The sequence below is a fragment of the Doryrhamphus excisus genome, chromosome 21 (genome assembly GCF_030265055.1).
Source record: "Doryrhamphus excisus isolate RoL2022-K1 chromosome 21, RoL_Dexc_1.0, whole genome shotgun sequence".
In the NCBI taxonomy this organism is placed as follows: Eukaryota; Metazoa; Chordata; class Actinopteri; order Syngnathiformes; family Syngnathidae; genus Doryrhamphus; species Doryrhamphus excisus.
The window spans coordinates 11,893,981-11,919,852 of record NC_080486.1 but is presented as its reverse complement, the minus strand read 5'-3'; the positions used below and the strand labels follow the sequence as shown (position 1 = coordinate 11,919,852).

Genomic DNA, 25,872 nt, shown 5'->3' with positions numbered 1-25,872 from the left:
TGTGTTGAATGTCCTGTGTCTGCCCTGCCTAATTGAGCACAGAATTACCCTATTTGGACATGCTTAGCCGAACGCCGCTTAACAAAGGCACGGGATGGCGGATGAGCCGGCAGCTGACCTCTGGAAGACACCCGCATTGCCCGAACTTGACACATTTGGCGTGGCGCTCTTATCTCGCTTGCGTGATAGCAACGTTTGGAAAGACGTGGGGTATAAATGCTTGCTCCAAAGGCGTGAACCGCGATCAGGCTTATTTCCGCTGCTGTGTGTCAGTACGCTATAGAGATTGTCGACAAGCTTGTTTCCACGGCGAGGCGTGGGCGATACAGTGATGCTGAGTGGCAAATATGAAGTCCAAGCAGTCCTGTTCAGTCTGGTTCAGCATGGTAGACACTTCAGGGTATGTACGATATCCTATTGAGTCTGGCTTATTGGTGTATGTTATGGATTGGGACCAAGCTTGTGGTCTACGTATGTACACTATGGCCTTGGCATTGTCCGCTAAATAAATTACCTGACATCATACCAGCATTTTTACCAGCATACCACCATATTTTTGTGATAATCCGCCATCTTACTTTCCCTGTGTGACGATCAATTCACAGAAATATACCGAGCCTGGTATCCCTATGAAGAAATGCTTATGGAAAAGCATAGGCAGCAACACTAGCATAGCTTACAGTGCTAACATATACTTTGTTATGTTTTAGCAGCAACATTATGCCAGCTTAGCCTACTCGCTGAAGAAAAACATATTACATTGCTCTGTTGTGCTTTTTCATGAATCGACTTTGATTCGTGGTTGACTTATTAGTTATTAATAATAATAATAATAGGTCACCTTTCAACTTTATTAAAGCCGCGCCTGCACATCAGCAATGTTGCGTAAACAGACTAGTAGGAGCGTAAAGGTATACTATAGGGGTGTTACTTCATGACAACAGGGCTCTAATAATGGTGTAAAAATGTATTTAAAACATTAACAGGTTTATTTTACAAAAATATCAATTTAAAATAAACAATTGGTGACTGTAATGAAATTTACAGCTCACACGTGTACATTTGATGCTCATATTCTAAGCGTTATTTAATGAAAACCCAAGTCTTCATAAATGCTACTGCACAAGGCAAATGGCCGCCCCAAACATCCTAGATTCTACTTTTTCTCCGCCATCGGTTTTGTTGTTTCTATAAGATGCTAAAACAATCCATATAGCAAGGTCGTATTGTTTTTAACTCCTGAAATATATTTCCACTTCTATTAACCTTCCCCAAGCGATGAGCTCATCTGGAGCCGCACGGGCCATCAATCTGTCGCAGCGGAAGCTCTGCCCATCATAGTTAAAAAGTCAAAGCTGCATAATGGAGGACATTTTAAATTTGTGTGATATTTACTATGGTCTTATTACTGATGAAGACAAAAAATAATGAGAGTCTGGGTCTAGATGTAGTTCTGCAAAGAGCTCTGCTACCCTCTGCTGGAGCCCAGGGTCGGGTTCTGACTGGTAATACTGTCATCTATGCAACATGTGTACTGTTCATTAGTCACACACGCCATTACCACAAGCACCATTAATGAATTATTTGACCTAAGGTCATAATTATAGCCGAGTTAGACCATCTTGCAGTGTTTTTATTGTGTTTTATGTCATGAACAGTGTTTCATTGGCATATTTTGTCCACTAGATGGCGCCAGATATCCATGAGAGAAAGCCACCATCAAGCTGCATTTCAAAGGCACATATAGCAGCAGTAATAGTAGCTTTTATTCACTATTAGACTTTAATTGACACACACGGACGAGCAAATAGACGCATGTTACTTGGATTTGATTCAATCTGTGTGAAAGAATAGCCCAACCGAAGGTGAAAGAAGCAGCAAATATGCATTTGATGTGTTTTTGTTTTATTGTACGCACAACCGGGGCCCCTGACGGAAGCCCATTTCAGCTCGCCAATTACATTTTCCCTGTAGAAAATTACCCAGACAGGTTTGGAATGTGCAACAATTTGTTTGGTCATTAAGACGCCCTATTTGCAATTGCTTTTGCTCGTGATTATAACAAAGCAAGCAGGGCGCTGATGCATTCCGTGTGTGCCGGCAAAGTCATTTGCCTCCGGGAATAGGCTGAGCGCCAAGAGACGGCGTCAAGATGGGTCCCGCAATGCAACAATAGGGTGGCGCGTTTGCGAGTAGTACAAATGGCACGTAATGTCTTCATTTTGGCACCGAGATGAGGGGTCGGTCTTGTGCGTGGTGACCTCCGTCGCGGACAGGTTGGTCTTCATGTGGTTTTTAAGTCACACCCTGCAAGGCCATCTGGACCCGCTCGACTTTGCCGGGATTTAGTCTCCTCACACGGCGGCCTGCTTCCCTGTGAGGGGTCCTGTTTGTCCACCTGTGCTGTCAACAAGGCTGATGTGAATGGAAATAACCTATTTGGGCTTAAAAATGGTTTCACTTGTTTTTTTGGAACATTTAAAGCAGGTTCAACAAATTTTACATAGTATTGGCCTCAAAGCATTTCGGGGCGTAAAAGAACAAAAAATATTAATATAGGCGGTCGAGTGGTTAGCGCGCAGACCTCACAGCTAGGAGACCCGAGTTCAATCCCACCCTAGGCCATCTCTGTGTGGCGTTTCCATGTCCTCCTCGTGCATGCGTGGGTTTTCTCCGGGTACTCCGGTTTCCTCCCAAATTGTCCATAGGTATGAATGTGAGTGTGAATGGTTGTTTGTCTATATGTGCCCTGTGATTGGCTGGCCACCAGTCCAGGGTGTACCCCGCCAGCAAACCCCCCGGGACCCTCGTGAGGATAAGCGGTAGTGAATGAATGAATATTATTATAGCATTCTACACTGGTCACCCTGTGTCGGTAATTAATAAGACATTAGCCACCACAGGAAGTACAATCTCCAAAAAAAAAACACGGAACTCTACCAATGCTAATGTGTGCTAATGTCTTATTTATGTTTGAGTTATTTTACTTTACTACTATATTGGGTAATATGAGCGTAAATGTGACTATAGGGTTGTTGTTTCATGTCTAGAGGGCTCTAATTATGTTAAAGACATGTTTTCTATGTTCTATGAAAATAATCCATTTATAAGTCGACTCTTTGTGGAAATTCACTGATGATGTTTTGCTGCTGAGCCAGTTTTCCAGTTTTCAACATAAAGATGATCATTTGCCTCCAGACAGCATACGGGAATGTTATATTGCGATAAAAGAGAAGGCAGGGACGAGCACAGGGCGCAGTCGGAGGTCACTACACCTCAACAACTTTAAGATTCTGCTAAGCTTCACAGTAATGGGTTTTCTCGGCGGGCCCCCCACCGCCCCATGCTGCGCAACAGTCGGTCACGCAGTGCACAAGATGGTTACCTGACCCGAAATCCTTTCGGCGGTGCGCACAGCGAGAAAGCAGACGAGCTTGAATTAAAAGACTGCATTGTGTTTGGGCAAAATAAACGAGGCCACAATCTGGATGCCTGGAAGCCCGCGGTGTGAGCACATCGAGGTTCAGTGAGGCGTGTGCAGGTGTGAAGGCCGGGGCTTGAACCTCCTGCTTGTGGTAGAAAGGTGTCAGGACACTCGGGGACTCGCAGATGGAGCAGATGGTCCGTGGAGAAATAGGAAGGATCTGCTGAATTTCTGGTTTTGTTTGGCTTCTTTATTCACTTTACGATATGGCACCGGGTTGGTAGGAAGGTCTTGGACTTTGGAGTTTTGGAGTTCTTGGAGGAACATAACAGCAACCTTCACACTGGTCCAATTTAATACCAATTGAAAACGTCATTTCACCTTACGTTTCATCTTTCTTTGTACCGTAGAAGCTCCACACCGATGCCTGATAACAGGAAGCACGTTCCATGTGAGACTGGCGGGGGGGTCTGGAAAATATTTTCCCAATTTTAAGTGGCCACCCGGGATGATGGCGCAGATGTTTGCTAACCCTCTAGCGTAACAGTCACATTTAAATGTCAAGAATCAACCGAAGGACGATGCAGTCAGTCAAACGATAGTCCGAGATCCTGGCCTCGGTCCACAACCGACTCGGCTGTTGCTACGCCGCTACGCCGCTTCTCCAACATCGGGGGACTGGGGGGGTCAGGCGTTATGTTTTATTCCATGTGACATGCAAATGCCTTTCTTACATCAAACGAGACATGTTCGCCTTAATCTCGCCGTCACGTGGTGGGTCCAGCGAGCGGTCTCGCTGCGGAGATAGAAACCCTGAGGAAAGAGGCAGCCCCCCCCTCCATCTCCTTTTAAAGTTCTACTGGCCACGGAGATCCAATTAGTTACTATACGAGTAGTTCCTTTATTCCACGTTATTAATAATCCTCTTTTCCACAATCATAACAGGAATAAACACCTCAAAAAACCTAAAAGCAGACCGTATTGTTTTTACATTTTATTATAAAAATAAGTATAAAAATATAAATATAAAACAATATGACTCGGCATTCAAGCAGCATGAATCCAGTGTTTGCCTACAACGTTACACGTTCTGGTTACATGTTTACGCCTACATGATGAAAATGACACCAGTGTGACAAAGTAACGGCACCGACCTCACATGAACATTGCTTGTCAGACAAATAATAATAGCAAATAGTATATAGGATGTTCAAAAAACACTTTTGTACAGTATTTAGCGGAACGGGCGAGGAAGGCAGCCCCCCCTAAAAAAAAAAAAAAAAAAAAAAAAAAAAAAACACAATCCAATGCCATGAAACATTGATAGTATACAATACTGCTAGCTCTCTGCTCAATTACAAAACACATTTCCACGCCATTGTTCACAAAAAGTCCTAAAAGTCAAAAGGCATCTTTACTTATGACCGAAAAACAGTAAAAGTTTAAGAACCAGATGTGGAGATCCGGTTCTAGTCCCCATCTCAGGCGGACGATGGCGGCCTTCAGAGTCAGACAACTAGTTGACTAGCGCGCTAGCTAGTGAACCAGACATGGAACATGACAGTTTGATACATAGGTATTTGCTAGTCGGACAAACGGCGGTCTGGCTAGGTCGACTCCTAGGTGTCCCGATCCGGGCTTCTCCCGATGTACATCTCCGCCAGCTTCTTGAACTGCGGCCCCCAGCTGCTGAGGTAATCGTACTCCTGGTCGCCCTCGGTGGCGGCGGACTCCAAGGAACTGAGAGATTCCGCCAGCGAGCCGCTGCCCTCGTAAGCGTACGTGGCCAGCGAGTCGTACGGGGGCGCCGTGGGGTCGGAATCATTCTCCTGAAGCCTCCCGTTAATGAAGTCTCTGACATCCGTGTTATCCTTTATGGGTGATGTCCTCCGAAATGAAAAGAGCATTTCAGGTATGATGTCCCGGCGTAGCTTGTTAGCGTCCATCACTTCGGGGTTTCGCAGCGTCCCGATATCGAAAGCCTGCGTGTCCTCCTCGCCGCCGCCCTCGTCGTTGTAGCTGACCACGTTGTCTCGCACGTCGTCTTTGGAGATGATCAGCGGCTCTTTCTTCCTCTGCTTCCTCAAGGCGGTGAACAGAACCACGATCACTGCACAAAAACAACGAGGATGTACGTAAGCTACAGCATGGAAGCTCTGGTGCGTGCTAACGTGTGGAACGCTTTAGCGGGCGCCATGGAGATAAAGTGCAACGCATTCGCCGCCATTGATAAATCCCCGGCTTTCACCTCCTTTTTATTAAAGATTCAGTGTGAAAGCTTTTTCTTTCTTTCCCCCCTGAATGCCACACGGACGGTCTAAAAACGCACCATAGTTAGAGGATACTTATCATGCTCTCTGGCACAAAATCTTTTTCACTGAGATTTAGAAAGCAAGCTGTGATTTTTTTTTTTTTTTTTTTTTTGACAAATCCTTCACTTTCTCCGTCTTCTCAGCAGGCGAGGGAGTTGTCTACTTGCCTCCTGCTCGGGTGTTAATTACAACGGCGCGATTGCGGGGTCGCACACAGACACAAGGTGGATGTTTGTAGACACCGTGTGGTCATTGCGGACGTTTGGGAGGCTCAAAAAGTCAACAATCAGGTATCACGGTAGTCATGTTGGGGGGTAAATGGGATACCACTTAAGAGGTTAGACCAGGGGTGGGCAAACTTTTTGACTCGCGGGCCGCATTGATATAACAAAATTTCCGGGGGGGGGCGGACTATATATTTTACACGTAACAGTCCACCTGGTATTATTGTATCTGTAAAATTGTCCTGCAATCTGCTATTATTATTTATTATTTTATATTTATATTTAAATATTTTAAAAATAATAAAATATTATAATAATTAAAATAAAATCAAAATAATAATTATTATATTATTATGTAAAATATGCAAATATAACAATATTATATATAATTAATATAATAATTAGCATTAATATAATAAATATAATAATCATAATAGTTATAATAATAATATAATAATAATTATTTAAATTTTTATTATTATTATGTGCTTGTGTCTCTTTTTTCAGGAGCACTTTGTAAACAACATACCATGTCAAACAACGAAATTGATACAACCATCAAAAGGTTGGCTCAGGCCATGATGCCAGGTTGAGTTTAAATTAAATACTTTTGAAAGATTGGGCGAGCCGTATTCAAACACTTGGCGGGCCGGATGTGGCCCCCGGGCCGTAGTTTGCCCACCCCTGGGTTATACCTTGAAATCTAACCAGACATTGTGGACAATGCCAAGTACTTCCTGGACGATAAACATGCTTCCAAACGTCTTGTACTCACTGAGCAGAATGATGACGCACAGCAAGATGGCCACCAGGGCGCCGGTGGTCAGCCCGTCGGAGAAGGGCAGCACCTCCGGACTGCACGACTGCATGTTCCCGCGGCTGTCGCAAGCGCACACGCGTACCAGCAGCGTGCTGGTGCTGCTCTGAATCGGGTAGTCATTGTCCGAGATCACCACAGGCAGGAAGTAGACGCTCATCTCCCGTCGGCTGAAACCTCCTCGCCGGGTCAGTATATTGGCGGTGTTATCTGCGGGAAGAAGTAGTGGTTAGACTTGTGGTATGATGGCGGTCGCCTGTGTGGTCCTACCTACCTTCTCGGTCGCTGATGGTGAAGTTTGGGTTTTCGGGACTTATACTGAAGACAAACTTGTGTCCCACAAGGGGCTCGTCTGTGTCCACGGCACTTATGGTCTGGATCAACTGAAGATAGAGAGTCCAAAATGAAGTATCAGTATGATCTGCAATAAGCGAATTAACTCTTGAACGGCTCCGCTAACAAGCTAACAACAACCTTCTTGTTGTTCAATGTCAGTGAGCAGCCATTTTTTTTTTCCTGCTGCGGCTTGACTGCCAACCGGTCTGGTGCTTTGCCCAATGACAGTTAGCAATGTTCTCTCAACTTGACCGCGTCCCTGACTGGGCAGGCCGTGGATAATTTGCGTTTTTTTAAATGAAACCGGATCTGGGAAATTGGATTCCGCTGAAGTTATGACTCGCATTTGATGCTACCTACCTGTCCTGCTTTGACGTTCTCGCAGACAAACGTGTCGTAGGACATGGCGAACTCGGGAGCGTTGTCGTTAACGTCCAAGACTTTGATGAATACCGGTACACGTGCGATCTGGCGGGGGTTATCTGCCAAAAAACGAAGGTCGTTGTCATTGGTTAAAGGGACGGTCAGACGGAAACGAAGCAAAACTGAAGTCGTACTTATTTCGGCAGCCATCACTGAGATGTTGTGCCATTTTGACATTTCTCTGTCCAACGCTTTGCGGGTCGTAATGGTTCCATTTGAAGAATCGATGTTGAACAGCATCTCCAGGTCGGTGTGGCGGTCGATGGAGTACCTGATCAGATGTAAAAACCTGTACTGCATGTCCTGGCAAATTGCACGGAATCATTTCTACGTACTTGACCGCCTTGTTCTCTGAATCCGGGTCCCTGGCTGACACCACGCCCACGAAACTTCCGGCGGCCGTGTCCTCGTGGACCTCGATGATGTAAGGGTTGCGTGTGAAAACGGGCGGCTCGTCGACATTCTCCACCGTCACCTTGACCATGGCGTAGTCCTTGAACTGCAAGCCTTGGATGTACCGGGCGTCCAAGTACGTGTTCCTCACCTCCACCCGGAATTCGTAGTCCCTTTTGCTTTCATAATCCAGCGCCTGGATTTAAGACGGAATCACACCGCAGAATTGGAATATGCATTTTGTCGGCCTTCATCTCAGCCGCGTTAGGTACAAATCTGAGTGAGGAACGCTGATCTGGAAAAGAAGAATCGTTTTGAAAGGCTCGGGATAGCCGCTTTTATTCCAAAGCAACTGCTGTCATTCCCTCTTTTCTTATCCGTTATCAGGCAGCGCTCGCTCTATAAATCCAAAACGCTGTGATTGTGCCTCCACGTTGAAGTTTCTGGAAGGCTGATAAAAGTTAAAGGAAGGAATACCGCCGGGAATATGCCGCATTTCACCTCATCCACACTTAAAAAGTGACAAGGTAATATTTAAAGGACGATAACCATTTAAGCCTTTTAAAAAGTTGGATATATTTCAGGGTGGACAACATAAAAACCAAGTGCTTAAAAATGTCTCAGGCGCGTTAATATCCTGAGTGCTGCGAGATATTTTGGTGCACGATGACCCTTTAAAGGTACAGGCGTGTAGAAAAAGGACATCCCACTAAGGCATGATAAATTAGCCAATGGCGCACCTTTTTAGGGTGCGCCGTTCATCAAGCAAAACAAGGCGGCCTTGTGGTTAGCATGTTGTTAGCACCTTTTTGGAGTCTTAGGCTGTGTACCAACCCCCCCCCCCCATGTGGGAGAACATTCTCATGTGGGAGAACAATCCTTACTGAAAATGAATAAACAACAAATCACCCTTTTGATGATGATCACCCCCTCCTGCGTGGTCTTGTCCGTCACGATGCTGAACATGTCATGGCCGCCAACCACACTGTACTCCATCTCAGCGTTCCGACCCACGTCCGGGTCATCTGCTTTGATGCGGCCAATGGCGCCGCCGATGTCCGTGGACTCCACGGCGGTGATGCGGAAGGAGTCTGCACACGACAGCGGTCACGTGATTGGTAGCGTGTTATTTAGGTAGCATTAGCGGCGGCCGCTTTTCTGTTGCTTACGGTTTGCGAAACGCGGGGGGCTGTCGTTGACGTCGGAGAGGGTGATGCTAACCGTGGTGGTCCCCGAGAGGCCCCCCATCTGTCCGGCCATGTCCTTAGCCTGGATGACCACCTGGTACTTTTCCTTGACCTCTCGGTCCATGCCGGGCAGGGCGGTCTTGATAGTTCCTGGAAGGAAAAGTCGACTTTTGAGTGTGGAGATGCTTCCTTTAATATTCAACATCACTCCGGAGACCCTGCTGTGCGGGGTGGTGGGGGGGCGAGCATACCGTTCTCGGAGTCCACAGAGAAGTAAGGCTGTCCCTGCAGGATGCTGTAGACTAGTTTGGCGCTGTTGCCGTACGTTTGATCGTCTGCGTCTGTGGCCGTCACCGTGACGACAGATGTACCTGTGAATAACACACACACACACGAAGATGTGTCAACTCTAAGTGTATTTTTTTTTTTTTTTGCTGTAAATCTGCAGGGTCATCCACCTTGCAGTGCACTTTTCAGCCACCAGAGGGAGCTGTGTCTTTACTATTAGCCAGCCACATGAGTTAGAACACAGAACTCCTGTTTAACTCAGACTATTTAATAACCATGCTAACCTGGAAATATTAACCCAATTTTATTGGGCTTATTGCAGCTAAATGTCACGGACAGAACATTAATGAAGGCCGCCTATTGCTTTAAAAAATAATAATAAAAGGGACAAAGAGAAGCGTCCTTTTCACCTCCATATCATCCAAAAGGCCACGCCGCTAATGCCGTCCTTGGCCCTCCACCGTGTCCCGTTTTGGGTCCGGGCGTCTTGGTGCATACTAATGACGCCTCCAACATCTGTCCCACTTAGCGCCACGACTGATGGCCGCTGCATTTCCACGGCTGGCTGACTTGATTAAGCCCAGTGTTCGGTCCAAACTGTTTATTAGCACGCCGATGACTAATGGCGACCCCGGCCCATCTTTAGCCGTGAGACGGCGAAGAGCATCATGAATCCCAAACAACCTTTTTTGTTATTTGTCACATACATAATTGGCTTGTGATTGATCCCCCCTATGCCCCCCCCCCCCCCCCCACAATTCCATCCCAATTGCTCAATTGTATTAATTTGCGGCAGCATAATTGAGAATCTTTGCTGTTTATATTCAGGCCGTTTGCTTTATTTATACACTTGAATGGAATAAGAGCGATCAAGCAAATCCTTAATTGGAAAAGACTGACATTGTGAATGTAAAGCATTTGGACCGCCTATTAAAAATGGAAAATGACATTGCTTGTTGTGCATGTTTAATGAGGCTGACCAAATAACTTGGTAGCAAATAGAACATCACACAAACACGCCACGGGGGTAACTTTCGGTTTATGACTCCCGGTTAATGACTCAATACGGACGAATCAAACGCTTTTTGTCTGCGGAAGCGCCAAAATAGCCGAATCGGCACAATGTTGGTAAACAAAGCAAGAGAATGGTGACTCAGTTCTTTGAGGCTAGCTCGGTTTTACTCACCGACATCCGACATCTCCGGCACGTTTGCGAAGTAGACATCCCGCTCGAATTTCGGCGCGTTGTCGTTAATGTCGTGGATTTTGATGTTGAACTCCGTGTCGGGTTCCAGCTCCTCGTTGGTGGTGCGGTCCAGCACTTTGGCGTGGAGCGTGTACATGGCCTTCTCCTCGCGGTCCAGCTTCTTGGTGGCATGGATGTCGCCTGAGTTTTCGTCAATCAGGAACAGCGTGCCGGCGCCGTCCCCCGTCAGGACGTACTTGACCGTACCGTCGTCTTTGTCCATGTTGGAGTGCAGCTGAGGACGAGATGGAGATGTTTTACCAAGCGTTGCTAAAAGATTGGCTGCCCTTCAAGCGATCAGGCCGCTGAGCATCACTTTCCCGTCTAAGCGGTGCTAAAACGCCATTTTTAAGAGGAATTCTTCTCACCAATTTGCACCACTCCACCATTCATGTCATGCACCCTTTTGTATCGCCCCGACGTCCGCCAGAATCGATGCAACAGCAATTTTGCAGCAGGCAGACGCTTTCGGTGCACATTATATCCCATAAAATCCCAAAGAACATTTTTTAATGCTGCGGTTCTCTTTTCTTTAGCAGGACTTGAACGGTTCTTCCTATTTTGTCACATTAGCACATCTTGCTCAAGGGCTTGGGACACTACGTCGTCTTCTTCGGTGGTTGTTTGTAGCGCAGAGACAAGCCTGTGGGTTGTGGGAAATGCTTTGGAATACATATGGTCAGTGTGACTTATGCATTTTGCTTTATGGCAGCCATGTTTTTTAACCAATCTTGCTCAGGTTTTACATGCATGTGCTTTTATTTTACTGCAACTAAATGCTAGATATCGCTTGGTTGTTAGCTTAGCTTAGCTTTTCTGCAGTCAATATTTTTATTTTAACGCAACATAATACTAGCTATCACTCGGTTGCATGCTTCGCCTAACTTTTCTGCAATTAATGTTTTTATTTTACTGCAACTAAATGCTAGATATCACTTGGTTGTTAGCCTAGCTTAGCTTTTCTGCAGTCAATATTTTTATTGTAACGCAACAAAATACTAGCTATCACTCGGTTGCATGCTTCGCCTAACTTTTCTGCAATTAATGTTTTTATTTTACTGCAACTAAATGCTAGATATCGCTTGGTTGTTAGCTTAGCTTAGCTTTTCTGAAATCAATATTTTTATTTTAACGCAACAAAATACTAGCTATCACTCGGTTGCTAGCTTCGCCTAGCTTTTCTGCAATGAACGTTTTTATTTTACTGCAACTAAATGCTAGATATCGCTTGGTTGTTAGCTTAGCTTAGCTTTTCTGCAGTCAATATTTTTATTTTAACGCAACGAAATACTAGCTATCACTCGGTTGCTAGTTTCGCCTAACTTTTCTGCAATTAATGTTTTTATTTTACAGCAACTAAATGCTAGATATCACTTGGTTGTTAGCTTAGCTTAGCTTTTCTGCAGTCAATATTTTTATTTTAACGCAACAAAATAGGAGCTATCAACTTGGTTGCTAGCTTAGCTTAGCTTTTCTTTACGTCATCTTCTTCGGTGGTTGTTTGTGGCGCAGAGACAAGCCTGCGGGTTGTGGGAAATGCTTTGGAATACATATGGTCAGTGTGACTTATGCATTTTGCTCTATGGCCGCCATGTTTTTTTTTTTTTTAACCAAGCTTGCTCAGGTTTTACATGCATGTGCTTGTCCGCCGCATTGCGGTTTATACCAAATTCGGTCTAAATTTGGCGATCTTTAAAGTTATTTTCAGTTTTGACCTTACCATTTTAAAACGCGTTGGTTGCAAAAAAAAACAAACAAAAAAACAAGATGGCGGAAAGGTTGTTGTCGTTTTCCAACTTCCCATCATGCAAATAAGAATATAAAACCTGGATGGAAAATGCCACTAGCTAATGCAATCCTGTTGCCGCTCGTAACATTCGGTTCTCACCGTCGAGCCCATTTAGATGCAAACAAATTCCCGGGAACAGCTCGGCGCCGTAAAGCTGTCACTCACAAGCCCCGCCTTCACGTCCCCAAGGCCTCGTAAACCCGACGTCCTTCGGAGTGGAACTTCCAGCCGGGTGTCGGCTTTTAAAGATGATATTTTTCGAGCCGTTTTTCACGGCAAAGTGACAGAATCTCGTTTTCCCCGGGTCCAAACCGAACTTTTAGCGCTGTTGACGTCGCTCCTCTCACCGCGGGAAAAAAAAATAATTAGCTTCCTCACAGCGTGCGGACATTAATATTAATAAGTTAGCGACGTACAGCTACTTGTCACAGCCAGCCCGCTCTAAAAATACCTGCCTTGACAGCTCCACCAGCGTAATGAGCTTGAATCAAGCGTCTTCTCTCCAAGGTGATGGATAGGTCAGAGGTGACTAACTTTAGCAGCGCCAGCCGGGGGGGTCGGCTTCTGAGTCCTTCTTCAAGCGCCCAATTTGGAAGACAAATCCCGGACTGATATGATGTGGATGGGTGAAATATGTGACAGGAACTAGCGGGCCGTTTTACCGTGTCTCCACTGTTCGCCCGGGAAGAAAAATCAAGAGTCTTGTCAAACATCAAGAAGGTCTCCGTAGAGCTGAAGGCTGAGAAGGCTAAACGCTGGTGTGTCTTGGCTGCGCGTTGGCTTTTGATGGCGATAGCTGCGTTGGCTTTTGATGGCGATAGCTGCGTTGGCTTTTGATGGCGATAGCTGCGTTGGCTTTTGATGGCGATAGCTGCGTTGGCTTTTGATGGCGATAGCTGCGTCGGCTTTGTCAGATAAAAAATAACCCCTACGCTTTGTTGCTAGCCTACTTTGATCACAATCTTTTTTTTTTGTTTTGTTTGTTTTGCACCCAATTGGTTGATTGGTTTGGCTAGTTTCGTTGCAAACAATTTTTATTTAAACTAAATGCTAGGTATCACTTGGTTGCTAGCTTAGCTTAGCTTTTCTGCAATCAATATTTTTATTTTAACGCAAAAAATTACTAGCTATCAACTTGGTTGCTAGCTTCGCCTAACTTTTCTGCAATTAACGTTTTTATTTTACTACAACTAAATGCTAGTTAGCGCTTGGTTCTTAGCTTAGCTTAGCTTTTCTGCAGTCAATATTTTTTTTTAACGCAACAAAATACTAGCTACCACTCGGTTGCTAGCTTCGCCTAACTTTTCTGCAATGAGCGTTTTTATTTTACTGCAACTTGCAAATTGTTAGCTTAGCTTAGCTTTTCTGCAATCAATATTTTTATTTTAACGCAACAAAATACAAGCCATCAACTTGGTTGCTAGCTTAGCTTAGCTTTTCTGCAATCAATATTTTTATTTTAACGCAACAAAATACGAGCTATCACTCAGTCGCTAGCTTAGCTTAGCTTTTCTGCAATGAACGTTTTTATTTTAACTTAGTCTTATTGTTTTTTGCAATGTACACTGTTTGTAGCTTAGATTGATCACAACCTTGTTTTTTTACAAACAAATTCTAGTTAGTACACTTTGCTGCTAGCTTCGTTAGACCGTGCTTGCATAAACTTGCATTTATGCAAAGTTGTGCAAACCCTGCACACACCCTTGTGCTAAATCTCTTAGTGTGGGCGGCGGCAGGCCTTAATCTTCAACATCTGTGCTAATTATCCTATTTTTTTCCCCCTGCTGTCTGTACAAACAAGGTAGGCGTCTTTGCAGCAGTAAACAATGCGACTAAAAATAATTGTGTTAATGCTACATTAGAGCTCGTCGCTCGCAGCCGCGTCTCGACTAGAGGAACCTGGCACAGCCATGGCGAGTCCACAAGTAGCAACTCTCTACAAAGTGTTGCTTGCAAGTGCGACTTTGAGGAAAATCAAATGTTAGCCCGGCGTATCTGCGGCGATTTAGTGGCTCTGGTGAAGGGGAAAGAAAAAAAAAAAAAAAAAGCACAGAGGAGCGCCTTGATGAGGGAAATTGCCTCGCACTAACACTGAGGAATTGTCTGCAAAAAGCGAGGAAATCATTGGCAATTCTTGTCAAGCCCTCCCCGCCAGCTCCACGTTGCTGCACGCCGGAGATAGCCAAACACACGGAGACGGAATAATGACTCTCCGGTTGTGTCTTTACTATTAAAACGGTGCGGCATCATGTATTGCCATGCTAGCTGTAGGCTGCTGTCTTTGTCTTCTATTTCTTTCAAGTGCAGAGTGAAGGCCCCTGCCTGCCCGCCTTGCTCGCCCGCCTATCCGCCCGCCTAACCGCCCGCTTGCCACGTCTCAAGGCCAGGCAACAAAAATATGAACACAGCTAAAAATGAAATAGTAATCATTCTTGTGAAGGGGGGAAGGCTTTTATGAGGCGCCACAATGGAAGGTGCCAGCACCTTTTAATGGGATTTTGCTCTCTTCTCGCCCCCCCCTACCTCGCTAGCATCAAGTTTGTGGATGTACTGCTAAGTGTTGGCGACACGCAGCCCCCCGTCTTGCTTTGCAGCTGCCGACTGTGAAAGTCACTTCAAATGATGGCTGGATGCTCCCATCATGCTTTTCTTTTCCTTCTCGTTTGTGGTGAGGTTGCAGAATGTGCGCTGCCTTGATTTTTTTTTTTTCTTTTATTATTATTATTATTATTTTTTTATTTTTTGGTCGTCATGTGGCATTTGATTGCCGCAATCAATAAATCAACCTTTTGAGCGAGCGCGCCGGGGGCTGAGTCACGAGGTTTGATTGAATGCGAAACAAACGAGACCTCCCGCCGTGCGCCGCCACCGCCGTTAAATGGTCTTTTACGAGTAGGACCATCAAGGCCGGCTTGCTTCTGGACTAAAAGAACGCGTGAGAGCGGGGACTCCAATTGTCACTTTAATGACGTTCAAGCAAAATACCGAATGAAAGTACTAAACGCATAACTCGTTATTTGGATAGTGGCCTTTAACTTTAATCCAAAATGACAGAATAGCAAACTTGTTGGCGGGATTTGGCATGTCGTGGAATCATCGTTTTTTTTATATTTTGTTTTTTCAACCAAATTGTTACTAGTTTGGTCGTAATCATTGAGGATTGTTTTGCAAACTTTATTACCTATTTTGCAACCCAATGCTAGCCATCGCTAACTTTAGCTCAATGGCAATCACAACATGTTTTGCAATTTTTGGGTGTCAACTTGTTGGCGGGATTTGGCATGTTGCGGAATCATCGTTTTTTTTTTTTTTTTTACACTTTGTCGCTAGAATAGCTAGATCGTTTGGAACTACATGCTAGTTTTTTTTATATATTTTGTTTTTTCAACCAAATTGTTACTAGTTTGGTCGTAATCATTGAGGATTGTTTTGCAAACTTTATTACCTATTTTGCAATCCAATGCTAGCCATCGCTAACTGTAGCTCGATGGCGATCACGACATATTTTGCAATTATTGGATGTCAACTTGTTGGCCGGATTTGGCATATCGTGGAATCATCGTTTTTTTTTTTTTTTTTTACACTTTGTCGCTAGAATAGCTCGATCGTTTGGAACTACATGCTAGTTTTTGTATATTTTGTTTTTTCAACCAAATTGTTACTAGTTTGGTCGTAATCATTGAGGATTGTTTTGCAAACTTTATTACCTATTTTGCAACCCAATGCTAGCCATCGCTAACTTTAGCTCAATGGCAATCACAACATGTTTTGCAATTTTTGGGTGTCAACTTGTTGGCGGGATTTGGCATGTTGCGGAATCATCGTTTTTTTTTTTTTTTTTACACTTTGTCGCTAGAATAGCTAGATCGTTTGGAACTACATGCTAGTTTTTTTTATATATTTTGTTTTTTCAACCAAATTGTTACTAGTTTGGTCGTAATCATTGAGGATTGTTTTGCAAACTTTATTACCTATTTTGCAACCAATCCTAGCCATCGCTTATTTTAGCTCGATGGCGATCACAACATGTTTTGCAATTATTGGGTGTCAACTTGTTGGCGGGATTTGGCATGTCGTGGAATCATCGTTTTTTTTTTTTTTTTTTTGCACTTTGTCGCTAGAATAGCTAGATCGTTTGGAACTACATGCTAGTTTTTTTATATTTTGTTTTTTCAACCAAATTGTTCCTAGTTTGGTCGTAATCATTGAGGATTGTTTTGCAAACTTTACTACCTATTTTGCAACCAATGCTAGCCATCGCTAACTTTAGCTCAATGGCGATCACGACATATTTTGCAATTATTGGATGTCAACTTGTTGGTGGGATTTGGCATGTCGTGGAATCATCGTTTTTTTTTTTTTTTTACACGTTGTCGCTAGAATAGCTAGATCGTTTGGAACTACATGCTAGTTTTTTTTATATTTTGTTTTTTCAACCAAATTGTTACTAGTTTGGTCGTAATCATTGAAGATTGTTTTGCAAACTTTATTACCTATTTTGCAACCAAATGCTAGCCATCGCTAACTTTAGCTCGATGGCAATCACGACATGTTTTGCAATTATTGGGTGTCAACTTCAAAACACTCGTGGACCCCCCCCCCAAAAACAGCCACCCACTAGTAATTCATTAGAGCCCGGTGTTTCTCCTGACAGCGGAATAATGAAGGATGTTGGACAGGGGAAATGAAGCGGGCGCGCTGGCTGTCACGCAGCTGCAGGGGGAACGTCAAGGCGGCATCAAGCGATAACCCGCCTCACTCTTGGCATTTACTTTGCCGCCGCTTCACATAACACAACAAGGCGCATTTCGTCAGGCCGCCCTGATTGATACGCTTTCTTCTTCACTGCCGCTGTTGCGTTTGCGATGCGCTTCCTCACCGAAGTTGTCAGCCCCCCTTCGCCCCCCCCCTGCAGTGCAACCCCGCACACTTGTTTACCGCCGAGGATGTGAGGTGTGTGATGAAAGGCAGCCTCCTCCGAGAAAATTGGCTGTCGACAATCGCCACATTTGCCTCGCCAGAGTTGATAAGTGCGGCGTTTCTTTTCTCATCACACCTGTCTTTACCGCGCCAGCCCCCGAGCTCGCCTGACAGGAACCCCTCTGATCCAGGAGGAGCTCAAATGTCCCACAGCTCATCATTTCTTGTCCAAGGTAATAGATGCCATGCAGCAGATACAACAATTACGGAGCGGGACCGCACAGACGTTAGCGATGTGAGCTGCGGCGCTAACATGTTGTGCTAGCTTTGCCTGTTCGGTAGTCAGGGTTATTTTAAGACGTGTAGCCAAGCCTGGGGAAATGTGGGCTGTTCTCTTGACAAATTCTATCCAATCAAACTCATTCACAACAATCAGGAACTTTTTACTTTGTAGAGGAGCGGCGAGGAACCGTGTTCCAGAGTGACTGTATCGATTAGATCTTATATTTGTGGGGGGGTGTGATGTGCTTAGGAATCAGCTCCTGTTTCCACGTCGAGACAGTCTGGAATCCTTAAGACCGCAATAACACAGGGCAGCAGAAATAGTCTCGGCGCACTTACTAACAAACTCCAGAAGTCTTCAGCCTTGATAAGGTCTCCTGCAGCCCAAGGAGCCTCAGCAGCTCTTATTTTGAAAAAAAATCAATAGTTCACAAGTTATTTTATTTTTTTATTTTTGGGCTGCAGCGTCAACCTTCTTCTAAACTTTTTTCATGTCAAACAAAAAAGTCTGAAACACCTCAGGAGTGGGCAAACACGGCCGTCTAGTGAGCTGTGCCGACATCACCATCAGGACGGAAAACTGGGAATGCCGAACTGGAATGCAAATGCAAAAATAGCTCACTTTTCTAAGCTATATATACAAAAAACAGTGAATTAAGTCTCCAATAAACTCGTATGTGTGTGTGACAGGAAGAAAAGCTCGCTTGGTGCAAATTTGTTTGCCGCCAACTCAACCTCATTTCCTCTCAAGAGTCCATTTTGGGGGCTGTCTGGGTTCAACTAGTTTATCTATCCATCTTCTTCCACTTATCCGAGGTTTGGTTGTGGGGGGGTCAGCAGCCCAGATTCCGGTCTTTCAAGCTGAGGTGTTCCCAGGCCAGTTGAGAGACATGGTCTCTCTGTGTTGTGGGTCTTCCCCAAGGCTTCCTATCGGTCGGATGTGCCCTGAACTCCCCTTTCCCAGGGAGTTTCTCCCGGGTGGCAGACCAAATTCCGGTCTCCCAAGCTGAGGTGTTCCCAGGCCAGTTGAGAGACATGGTCTCTCCGTGTACTGGGTCTTTCCCAAGGCTTCCTACCGGTCGGACGTGCCCTGAACCCCTTGTCCCCAGGGAGTTTCTCCCGGGTGGCAGACCATATTCCGATCTCCCAAGCTGAGGTGTTCCCAGGCCAGTTGAGAGACATGGTCTCTCCGTGTCCTGGGTCTTCCATAAGGCTTCCTACCGGTCAGACGTGCCCTGAACCGCCCCTCCCCAGGGAGTTTCTCCCGGGTGTCAGCCCAACCACCATGCATAGAAACTAATTTTGGCCTCTTGTACAAGCGATCTTGTCATTTTCGATGACGGTAAAAATGTCGATCGATGGTCAAATGCTGAGTTTTAATGTGAATTTTAGTTTTTTGTCACAATCCAGTTGGAAGTACTAATATTTTATTGATTCCCAGGCTTCGCTACACGTCTTAAATGGACAACAACAAGCTATTATTTGAGTTTGTTGAGTGAACAGGCTAACCTAGCATAATAATGTGAGAGCACAATACAAGACACACTTGGCTTGGGCAGACATAGCTCATTAGCATTAAAGCTACAGACACAAAAAACGTTGTCTAAAAGTGCTGTCTAAATTCCAGCATCCAGACTAATGTAGAACTATTATGGGACTTCGGACTAAATAGTTGATTATGCGGGTCTACACAGCAACCAATAGAATGATTAGCACGTCTTCCCGCGGGCTCCACAACGCCATCAGTGGATCAATCAGCCCAACAAGACTTGTACTGATAGCCGGCCCGAGGAAGACAATGTTCAATAGACTTCAGGAGGCAAAGCTCTCGCCGGGGCGTCCCATCCCTCCTTTGGCACCAGACAGCTTTGTGTCAGTCCATTCCTCTTACAGCCAATCAAACGAAAGAGCCGGGCCTCCAGTAATTACTCTACACCCAATCTATCCGGCCGCGTTACCTTGCCGACATACTGATGGTCGTTCCCTGTGTATTCCTCCAGCAGAAAGAATTGATTCCACATCCATCCCCGCTTGGACCGCTGCAGAATCCTGCCGTCGCTCTCCGGCGTCCCAAACACATTCCTGATATTCCCAGGCCTGAGAGGCAGTGCGGCGGCGGCGGCGGGCCACAGCGTGCAGAGCGTCAGGACCACCGGGATGATGAGCATGGTATCCGAGCGGCGAGGGAGGTGACGCACGTCCGGACGACTGGGGGAATTTTTACGGTGAGTAGCTCGTGACGGGATGAACGCTGCAAGGTAGCGTGAGCAGAACACACATTGTACTCCGCACGGTGACGCCAAACTCCAGGTCTCTGTGGGGGGAAAACGGGAAAGGTCTTAGACTACCAAACGTTCTTATCGGAATGGTAATGGTTTTATTTCTTTTGAACATGCATCAGATTACAATTGAATGCATCACATAATCAGTTCACAGAGCTTATTAAATCCTACCCCTCCATATGGTACTTTTACATTTGTTCACTTCCTGCTTTCCTAGTATAGTTATATAAGTTTTTTTGTATTTTTTGTCACATACCGAAGTACGAGTACAATGACATTCCGGGTACCATAGTAAGTGTCAATATAGTGACATATATAGCACATCATGACTGGTTCAAGACTGGGACATAGTTCGAATCCCGTTTCCGGGAGGTGGGGGTGAATCACTTTCAATAATACTACCTTATTTACCGGGTATCTGTGTGACAGGTATACTTTGTCTGTGTAATATTTTCAATGAAACACGTTGGTAAAATTTATTTTGCAAGCGTATGTAAATTGTCGATGAATGGGGCGCGGCCATATTAAATCTCACCCCGGGTGCCACTTTGGGTCGCGCTGGCTCTTGAGCAGCTTTGAGGTTTTAGCAATATACGTGGCTCCTCTTACCACTTCCACCGAGATTAATCGCATCTCTCAAGAGTTAATTCGCTTTGACGTTCATTACTTCCCTTTCCTTGGAACGCCATGATGCACTCCTCAGACGGATCACCCTGTCGCACTTAGGGAAAGCATTTTGGCTGTGTCGGCCGGTCTTCTTCCTCCCAGAGTCCCCACCGGGACGTCGTCCTGATAGGTAATTTGGGGGGCGTACCTGAATAATTGATGGTCTTTAGGAAGTTAATTGTAATAAATCTGCCTTTTCTTTAAAGAGCTATTAGCTATGCTCCCCTTGACTAAAAGCCAGAGTACTTGAGGTGTTGGCTCACCATTCTGGCTGAAAGGTCAACGGGCCTCTTAGAACTGATGGGGACCATGAGGACTAGTCTACATGGGGGTCAATCAGTGACCCTGAACAGGATAAGCAGTACGGAAGTTACACATCTTGGGAAAGAAAATGTATTTTTTTTTAAACGAATCCGCATCCAAAGGACTTTTTCAACCATTTGAAGTTTCATGAAAGTTCTTAAATCCCGACCAATCCCAACTAAGTCCAGCCATGAAGCTTCTGGAAGTGTTTCAGACTTTGACACATGTGGAGGTCACCGAAAAAGACTCGGGAATGATGAGACGGATGGCGATGCAGGTTCCCGAGGTAAACATGTTTCCCCCCGGCTCCGCAGAGAGATGACATTATCTGCTTGTTGTGGTCTTTGATGAGCCCTTCTCCATTTCTAATTTTATTTCCTCCATTATGCCGCGCGAGTGTGACGCACGCCGCCGTTCTCCAGATCAGGGAAAACGCCGCCTGGCAATTAATCTGGGATGACGCTTGTTATTGCATTTTCTAATTAACATTCCCGCCTGTCCTTGGGCTTTAATAGCATTCTGGATATGAATCCTTGATGGGCTGCAGCCTATCAGGCGTCGGGCTTCTTCCAAACAGTCCATTAAAGGATGACGCCTCGCCAGATCCTATAGACTCAAGCGGCATCCAGCCTATTAAAATCAGCGGGAGTGTTAAAAAGTTGTTTATGAGCAGATTAAGTCAAAGGCAGCTCTAAAAAAGTTGGCGGCGAACAGACCAAATTAGAGCGAGTGTGCTTTTAAAGCGCCATCCCGGGGTTGTTATCCTTAATCTTGCGCTAAGACGCGTCCTGGCAGGCGCTCGGCTCCGCTCCATTTGTGTAATCTGCGGAATTATACGTTCTTGTTTTGCTGAATAAGAGCGTCTTTGATCAGACGTAAACGGAGCTGCTCATCACCGCCTGCGAGAGAAAAAGGCCCCGGCTGTACATTTCTATGCGGACCCTAATTGAACGCGTGGCATGAGCGGAGCGTCGCTCGGCCGGGGATTTAATGCTCTTCCGGCTCGTATGTCTCGCCATCTAATGAGATCCTACACCAAAAACGCAAGTTATGCTCGGTTTTTATCAACATGTTCATTATTCTGGGGGTCATGTGACTAGGTTTCCCCGTTTTTGGAAGTAATACGTGTTGACTGACTTGATGGATATTAGGATGTGGACGTGGGGGCTAGAGACGCCAATCGTGACTGGGCACACGGAAGAATCTCAACGTTCCAAAACAAACAGGAAGTCCAGGGGTTGTTTTGACCAACTAGTCTGAGAGACTTCGACCAAATGTAGCTAACCGACACTCGACAGATGGGCGATGATGCATTACGACTATTTTAGCCTACACCATAGCATGTGGGCACAGCATGGTGACAAACTTAGTTGTTTATCAAAGTCATATTTTCCTATTTAGGACATAAAAAAAGTATTTTCTTTTTATATTAGTAGACTCTAGACATGTAATAACACTTATATAGTCAAATACCACTTCTATTACCCAATATAGTAGACATAATGAGAGCCATTTAAGGTACACGTGTTGCCGTACACGTGTTCCCTTCAAGTGACATCAGGAGTTTAAGCTTTCCAAGCTGCGATAAAGGCCTGCTGTTCTGGCAAAGTCTGGTGTTTCCGTGTCTCAGTAAACATTGCACTAGTGGTGAGCAAAACTGTTCATTTCAGTTAAAAAAGATCCGTTTGATTTCGGTCAATTGGTCGTTAGCCTGTGCGTAGACCCGGTCAGCCGTGTTGAGTCAGTCCATACACTCATGTTCACGTTCGTTCCGACTCAACAGAACGAACCGGTCAAAAGAACTAGTTCTTTTTTGTGAACGGAATGAACGAGGTCACCGACAGTCTCGGTCTTTCAGTCAGCTAACCCCACCCACCCACAGAGCGAGGTAAGACAGGCAGGTACCTTCCTACGCAGGTAGTCCCGCCCTGCAAAAGGAACCGTTAACTGACTCTCCAGCCAATAAAAAAAAAAAAAAAAAAGCATTTGCAACTGAACGGACTGAACGGGTATTTTAGGGGCGGTGACCTTGTTTATTCCGTTCACAAAAAAGAACTAGTTCTTTTGGCCTGTTCGTTCATGACAGACACACCACTATAGACTATATACTACATATCTTATGTCTTTGAATGCACCTCCTGAATACATTTTACTTGTATTTTAGTTCTTTTAGTTCATTCAGTGGTTTGGACAGATAAATATTACAGCTTCTCATGAAAAGTCCCCCCTGGGGGGGGGCATGACAGAACATAACTACTGCTATGATTGATCCCAACATAGCAAACCATGTACTTGACTTTATTAATAAGCATCTCTCGTGTGTTATGTATGTTGTGATGATTCATGCTGTCAATCAGTTATTTGAGTATTATTATAGTATGGCATTATTCAGGTGGTCATTTTTACTATGACGAGTAGAACACCCCCCCCTTCATTTGTGTGTGGCGATCAATATATCACATGTAAGTGAAACATGACACATTAACAACTGCTTCAACTCCCCTGGAGACGCTTATAAACGATTAACAATGCAGAATAATTAGCTATTACAGTCCGAAAAGCCTCATCAAGCACCCTCTTCTTCTTCTTCTTCCCTTTGAGGTTTTCTCCCCCCCCCCCTGTTAAATATTCCAATTTATGGACGGGTGTCCGAGAAGCGGCTATAACATGCGACTCGGCTAGTAACTCAGCAGAAGGATGCTCTTTAAAGGCCGCTTTAATTGATTATGCCGTGAAAGGTGAGTGTGCACTTTGTTTTATGAATGCTAATAAATTGTCCAGAGTGCTGGTCCCTTTCACCCTGTGAATGCTGAGGGTTTTTTGGTTAGGGGTGGCGTGGGGGGCACAAAGACGAAACCTTGTTAGATTTAGTCATAAAATAACCAACATCCTGCTCAAAGTGTTCAAAGAAACATGCCATCCATATTTAACTGTACACACAGCGTGTACTACAATGATTGACATCTATGTCCAGCCAATGACAGCACAGGAAGGCGGGGCTTGCACACAAACCCAAGTCACAGCCAGCGGAGTAATGCGTGTAATCATGTAATAATCGGGAAGCCTTTTTTTTATGGATGACGCCACTGAAAATATTCGATTTTATTTCATTTCGACAAAATTTGTTCTATTTTTGAATGCGCTGCGGACCAATAAAAGACAGCTGTGTGCCGGAAGTGGCCCATGGGCCACACTTTGGACACCCCTGAATCAATCAATGAATCTGATTAATCAGCCATTTTGTTATTTGTTTAATCACATGATTATGATTATTAAATTCCCCCGAGTCATCCATGTAGCAGACATTTTATTACCTTTGTGCTTTAGGAAAAACAATCAATCAGGACTGGACCACTTACTGTTTTTGTTTGTGTCATATTGATTCGGTCCGTGTCGGGCCTAACAGATTGCTCGATTAATCGAAACAACAAGCTTGAGATTAATCCACGAAGAAAAGAAGCGCTAGTTGCAGCCCTGCATATGACAGAAGACCCGCGTACGCTCGCCTCTCATGCGGAAACCTTTTAGTCCTCAATGATTGACACGTAATTCCAGTGCAACAGTGGGAAATTAAAAAAAAAAAAAAAGCCGCCCACATCAAAGCAACACTGTGGTCCTCCACGCTCTTTGGGCCATAAAGGACTTAGTAATGAGCAGCTCACTTGTGTTCTATTGTGATGATTAATGCTGTCGGTGAAGACCACCTAGTTGAAAGACAGCCACATGATTGGGTGACGCATCATGGCTGCGACGCCTCTTCTCCACTTGGTGGAGCCCTCGACCTTCCGAAATGTTCCCTTCTCGCTGGCAGGCAGGCTGGCTGCCTATATATATATTTTTTTCCCTTTTCTTTTGGCGGGCTGCCGCCTCCTCTGCCAGAGCTCAGTAAGCCGTGCTGGAAAGCGATATTGTGACACAGAGCACGATCGCTTGTTGAGAAGCTACTCGGCACAACTACAGCAAAAAAGAAAGGCCATCTCATCCACTCCACTTATTAAAAACCGTGTCAGAAACGTCAAACGGTGTTCTTTTACTGCCCTCCGCGGACCGTAGCGTCACCATTTTATTTACTTGCCCACCTGCAAAGGTCGGCACGCATGTTAGCCGATGATTGGATGCGGCTTATAGCTTCCCATGTGTCACTTTGACAGCCGGGATGGGAGCTCTTTTGGATCTCTGACTTCCAATTAAAAAGTACGCAAAGTTGCCATTAAGGCGTTAATGAAGCTAAAGTTAGAAACGAGGGAACTTCTCCTCCAGCGCAAATTAATTCCTCATCCTCTTCAAGAGTTGAGGAGACAAATGCGGCGCTGTTAGTCCGTGCGGCATCTCCGCAATGCCGGGATGGAGAGATGGATGAAAAGAGAGCGAGAGAGGCGAGGAAAAAGAAGATCTTACTTTCTGCGCTCAGCCTCCGGGATGCTGTGATGCTGATGCTGATGCTGCTGTTGCTCCTCAGCGGTGCTTAGCGACCGAGCGTCTGACTCCCGGCGTCAGGCGGCGGCGACATTCCAAGACTGACAACGGCTCAGCTGCGGCGTGCGCACAGAAAAAGAGAGAGAGTCGATTCCTTGTGCTGGTCCTCCCTCCCTCCCTCCATCTCTCACTGTGGCCTCTCCCCCTTTTTTTTTTTCCTCCCCCTACACTTTCTTTCTCTCATCTTCCCACCCTCACCTCACCTCACCCCCACCCTCCTCCTTTTCTGTGGATGTCACCCAGGCTGATGCCGCCGCTCCGGATTGGCTGCCATTCACAAGTTAGCGATAAAGAAAAGCAAAAAAAAAAATGGGCGGTAAAGAAAGCAGAGTGGAAGGGAAGGAGGGCGGCAGCCGCCCGACATGCCAGCGGGATGAACTCCTGCATCCACATGAAAGGCGTCACATGCGATCACTTCCTCCACAGCCCCCGTTCAGCATCTAATCTGTTTCCAGGCCGTAGGAGGGAAAAGGCCACCATGTCCAAATGGGCCCAGCGACGAGA

At 45.3% G+C, this 25,872-nt stretch overlaps 2 protein-coding genes across 3 annotated transcripts in view; one reads left to right on the top strand and one right to left on the bottom strand.

The window, feature by feature from the left end:
- The window catches only part of LOC131108561 (cadherin-6-like), a 354,525-nt gene that overhangs the window by 54,751 nt on the left and 273,902 nt on the right, over positions 1 to 25,872 (top strand). Inside the window, exon 7 of the mRNA XM_058059595.1 lies at positions 19,642 to 19,866. The gene's annotated coding sequence lies outside the window, so the exon portion shown is untranslated. The remainder of the gene's footprint in view (positions 1 to 19,641; positions 19,867 to 25,872) is intronic.
- cdh10a (cadherin 10, type 2a (T2-cadherin)) lies at positions 4,468 to 25,408 on the bottom strand. 2 transcript variants are annotated; one of them, XM_058059594.1, is made up of 12 exons: positions 25,291 to 25,408; positions 19,600 to 19,955; positions 10,591 to 10,885; positions 9,368 to 9,487; positions 9,099 to 9,266; positions 8,839 to 9,020; positions 7,872 to 8,125; positions 7,671 to 7,807; positions 7,474 to 7,595; positions 7,052 to 7,160; positions 6,736 to 6,987; positions 4,468 to 5,534 (listed from the first exon to the last, which is right to left on the bottom strand). In XM_058059594.1, exons 2-12 carry the CDS (start codon positions 19,807 to 19,809, stop codon positions 5,044 to 5,046), a joined length of 2,340 nt encoding a protein of 779 aa, XP_057915577.1. In that variant the 5' UTR covers positions 19,810 to 19,955; positions 25,291 to 25,408; the 3' UTR covers positions 4,468 to 5,043. The 2 variants fall into 2 exon arrangements, with proteins under 2 accessions (XP_057915577.1, XP_057915576.1); XM_058059593.1 differs by having other exon boundaries at positions 7,474 to 7,807.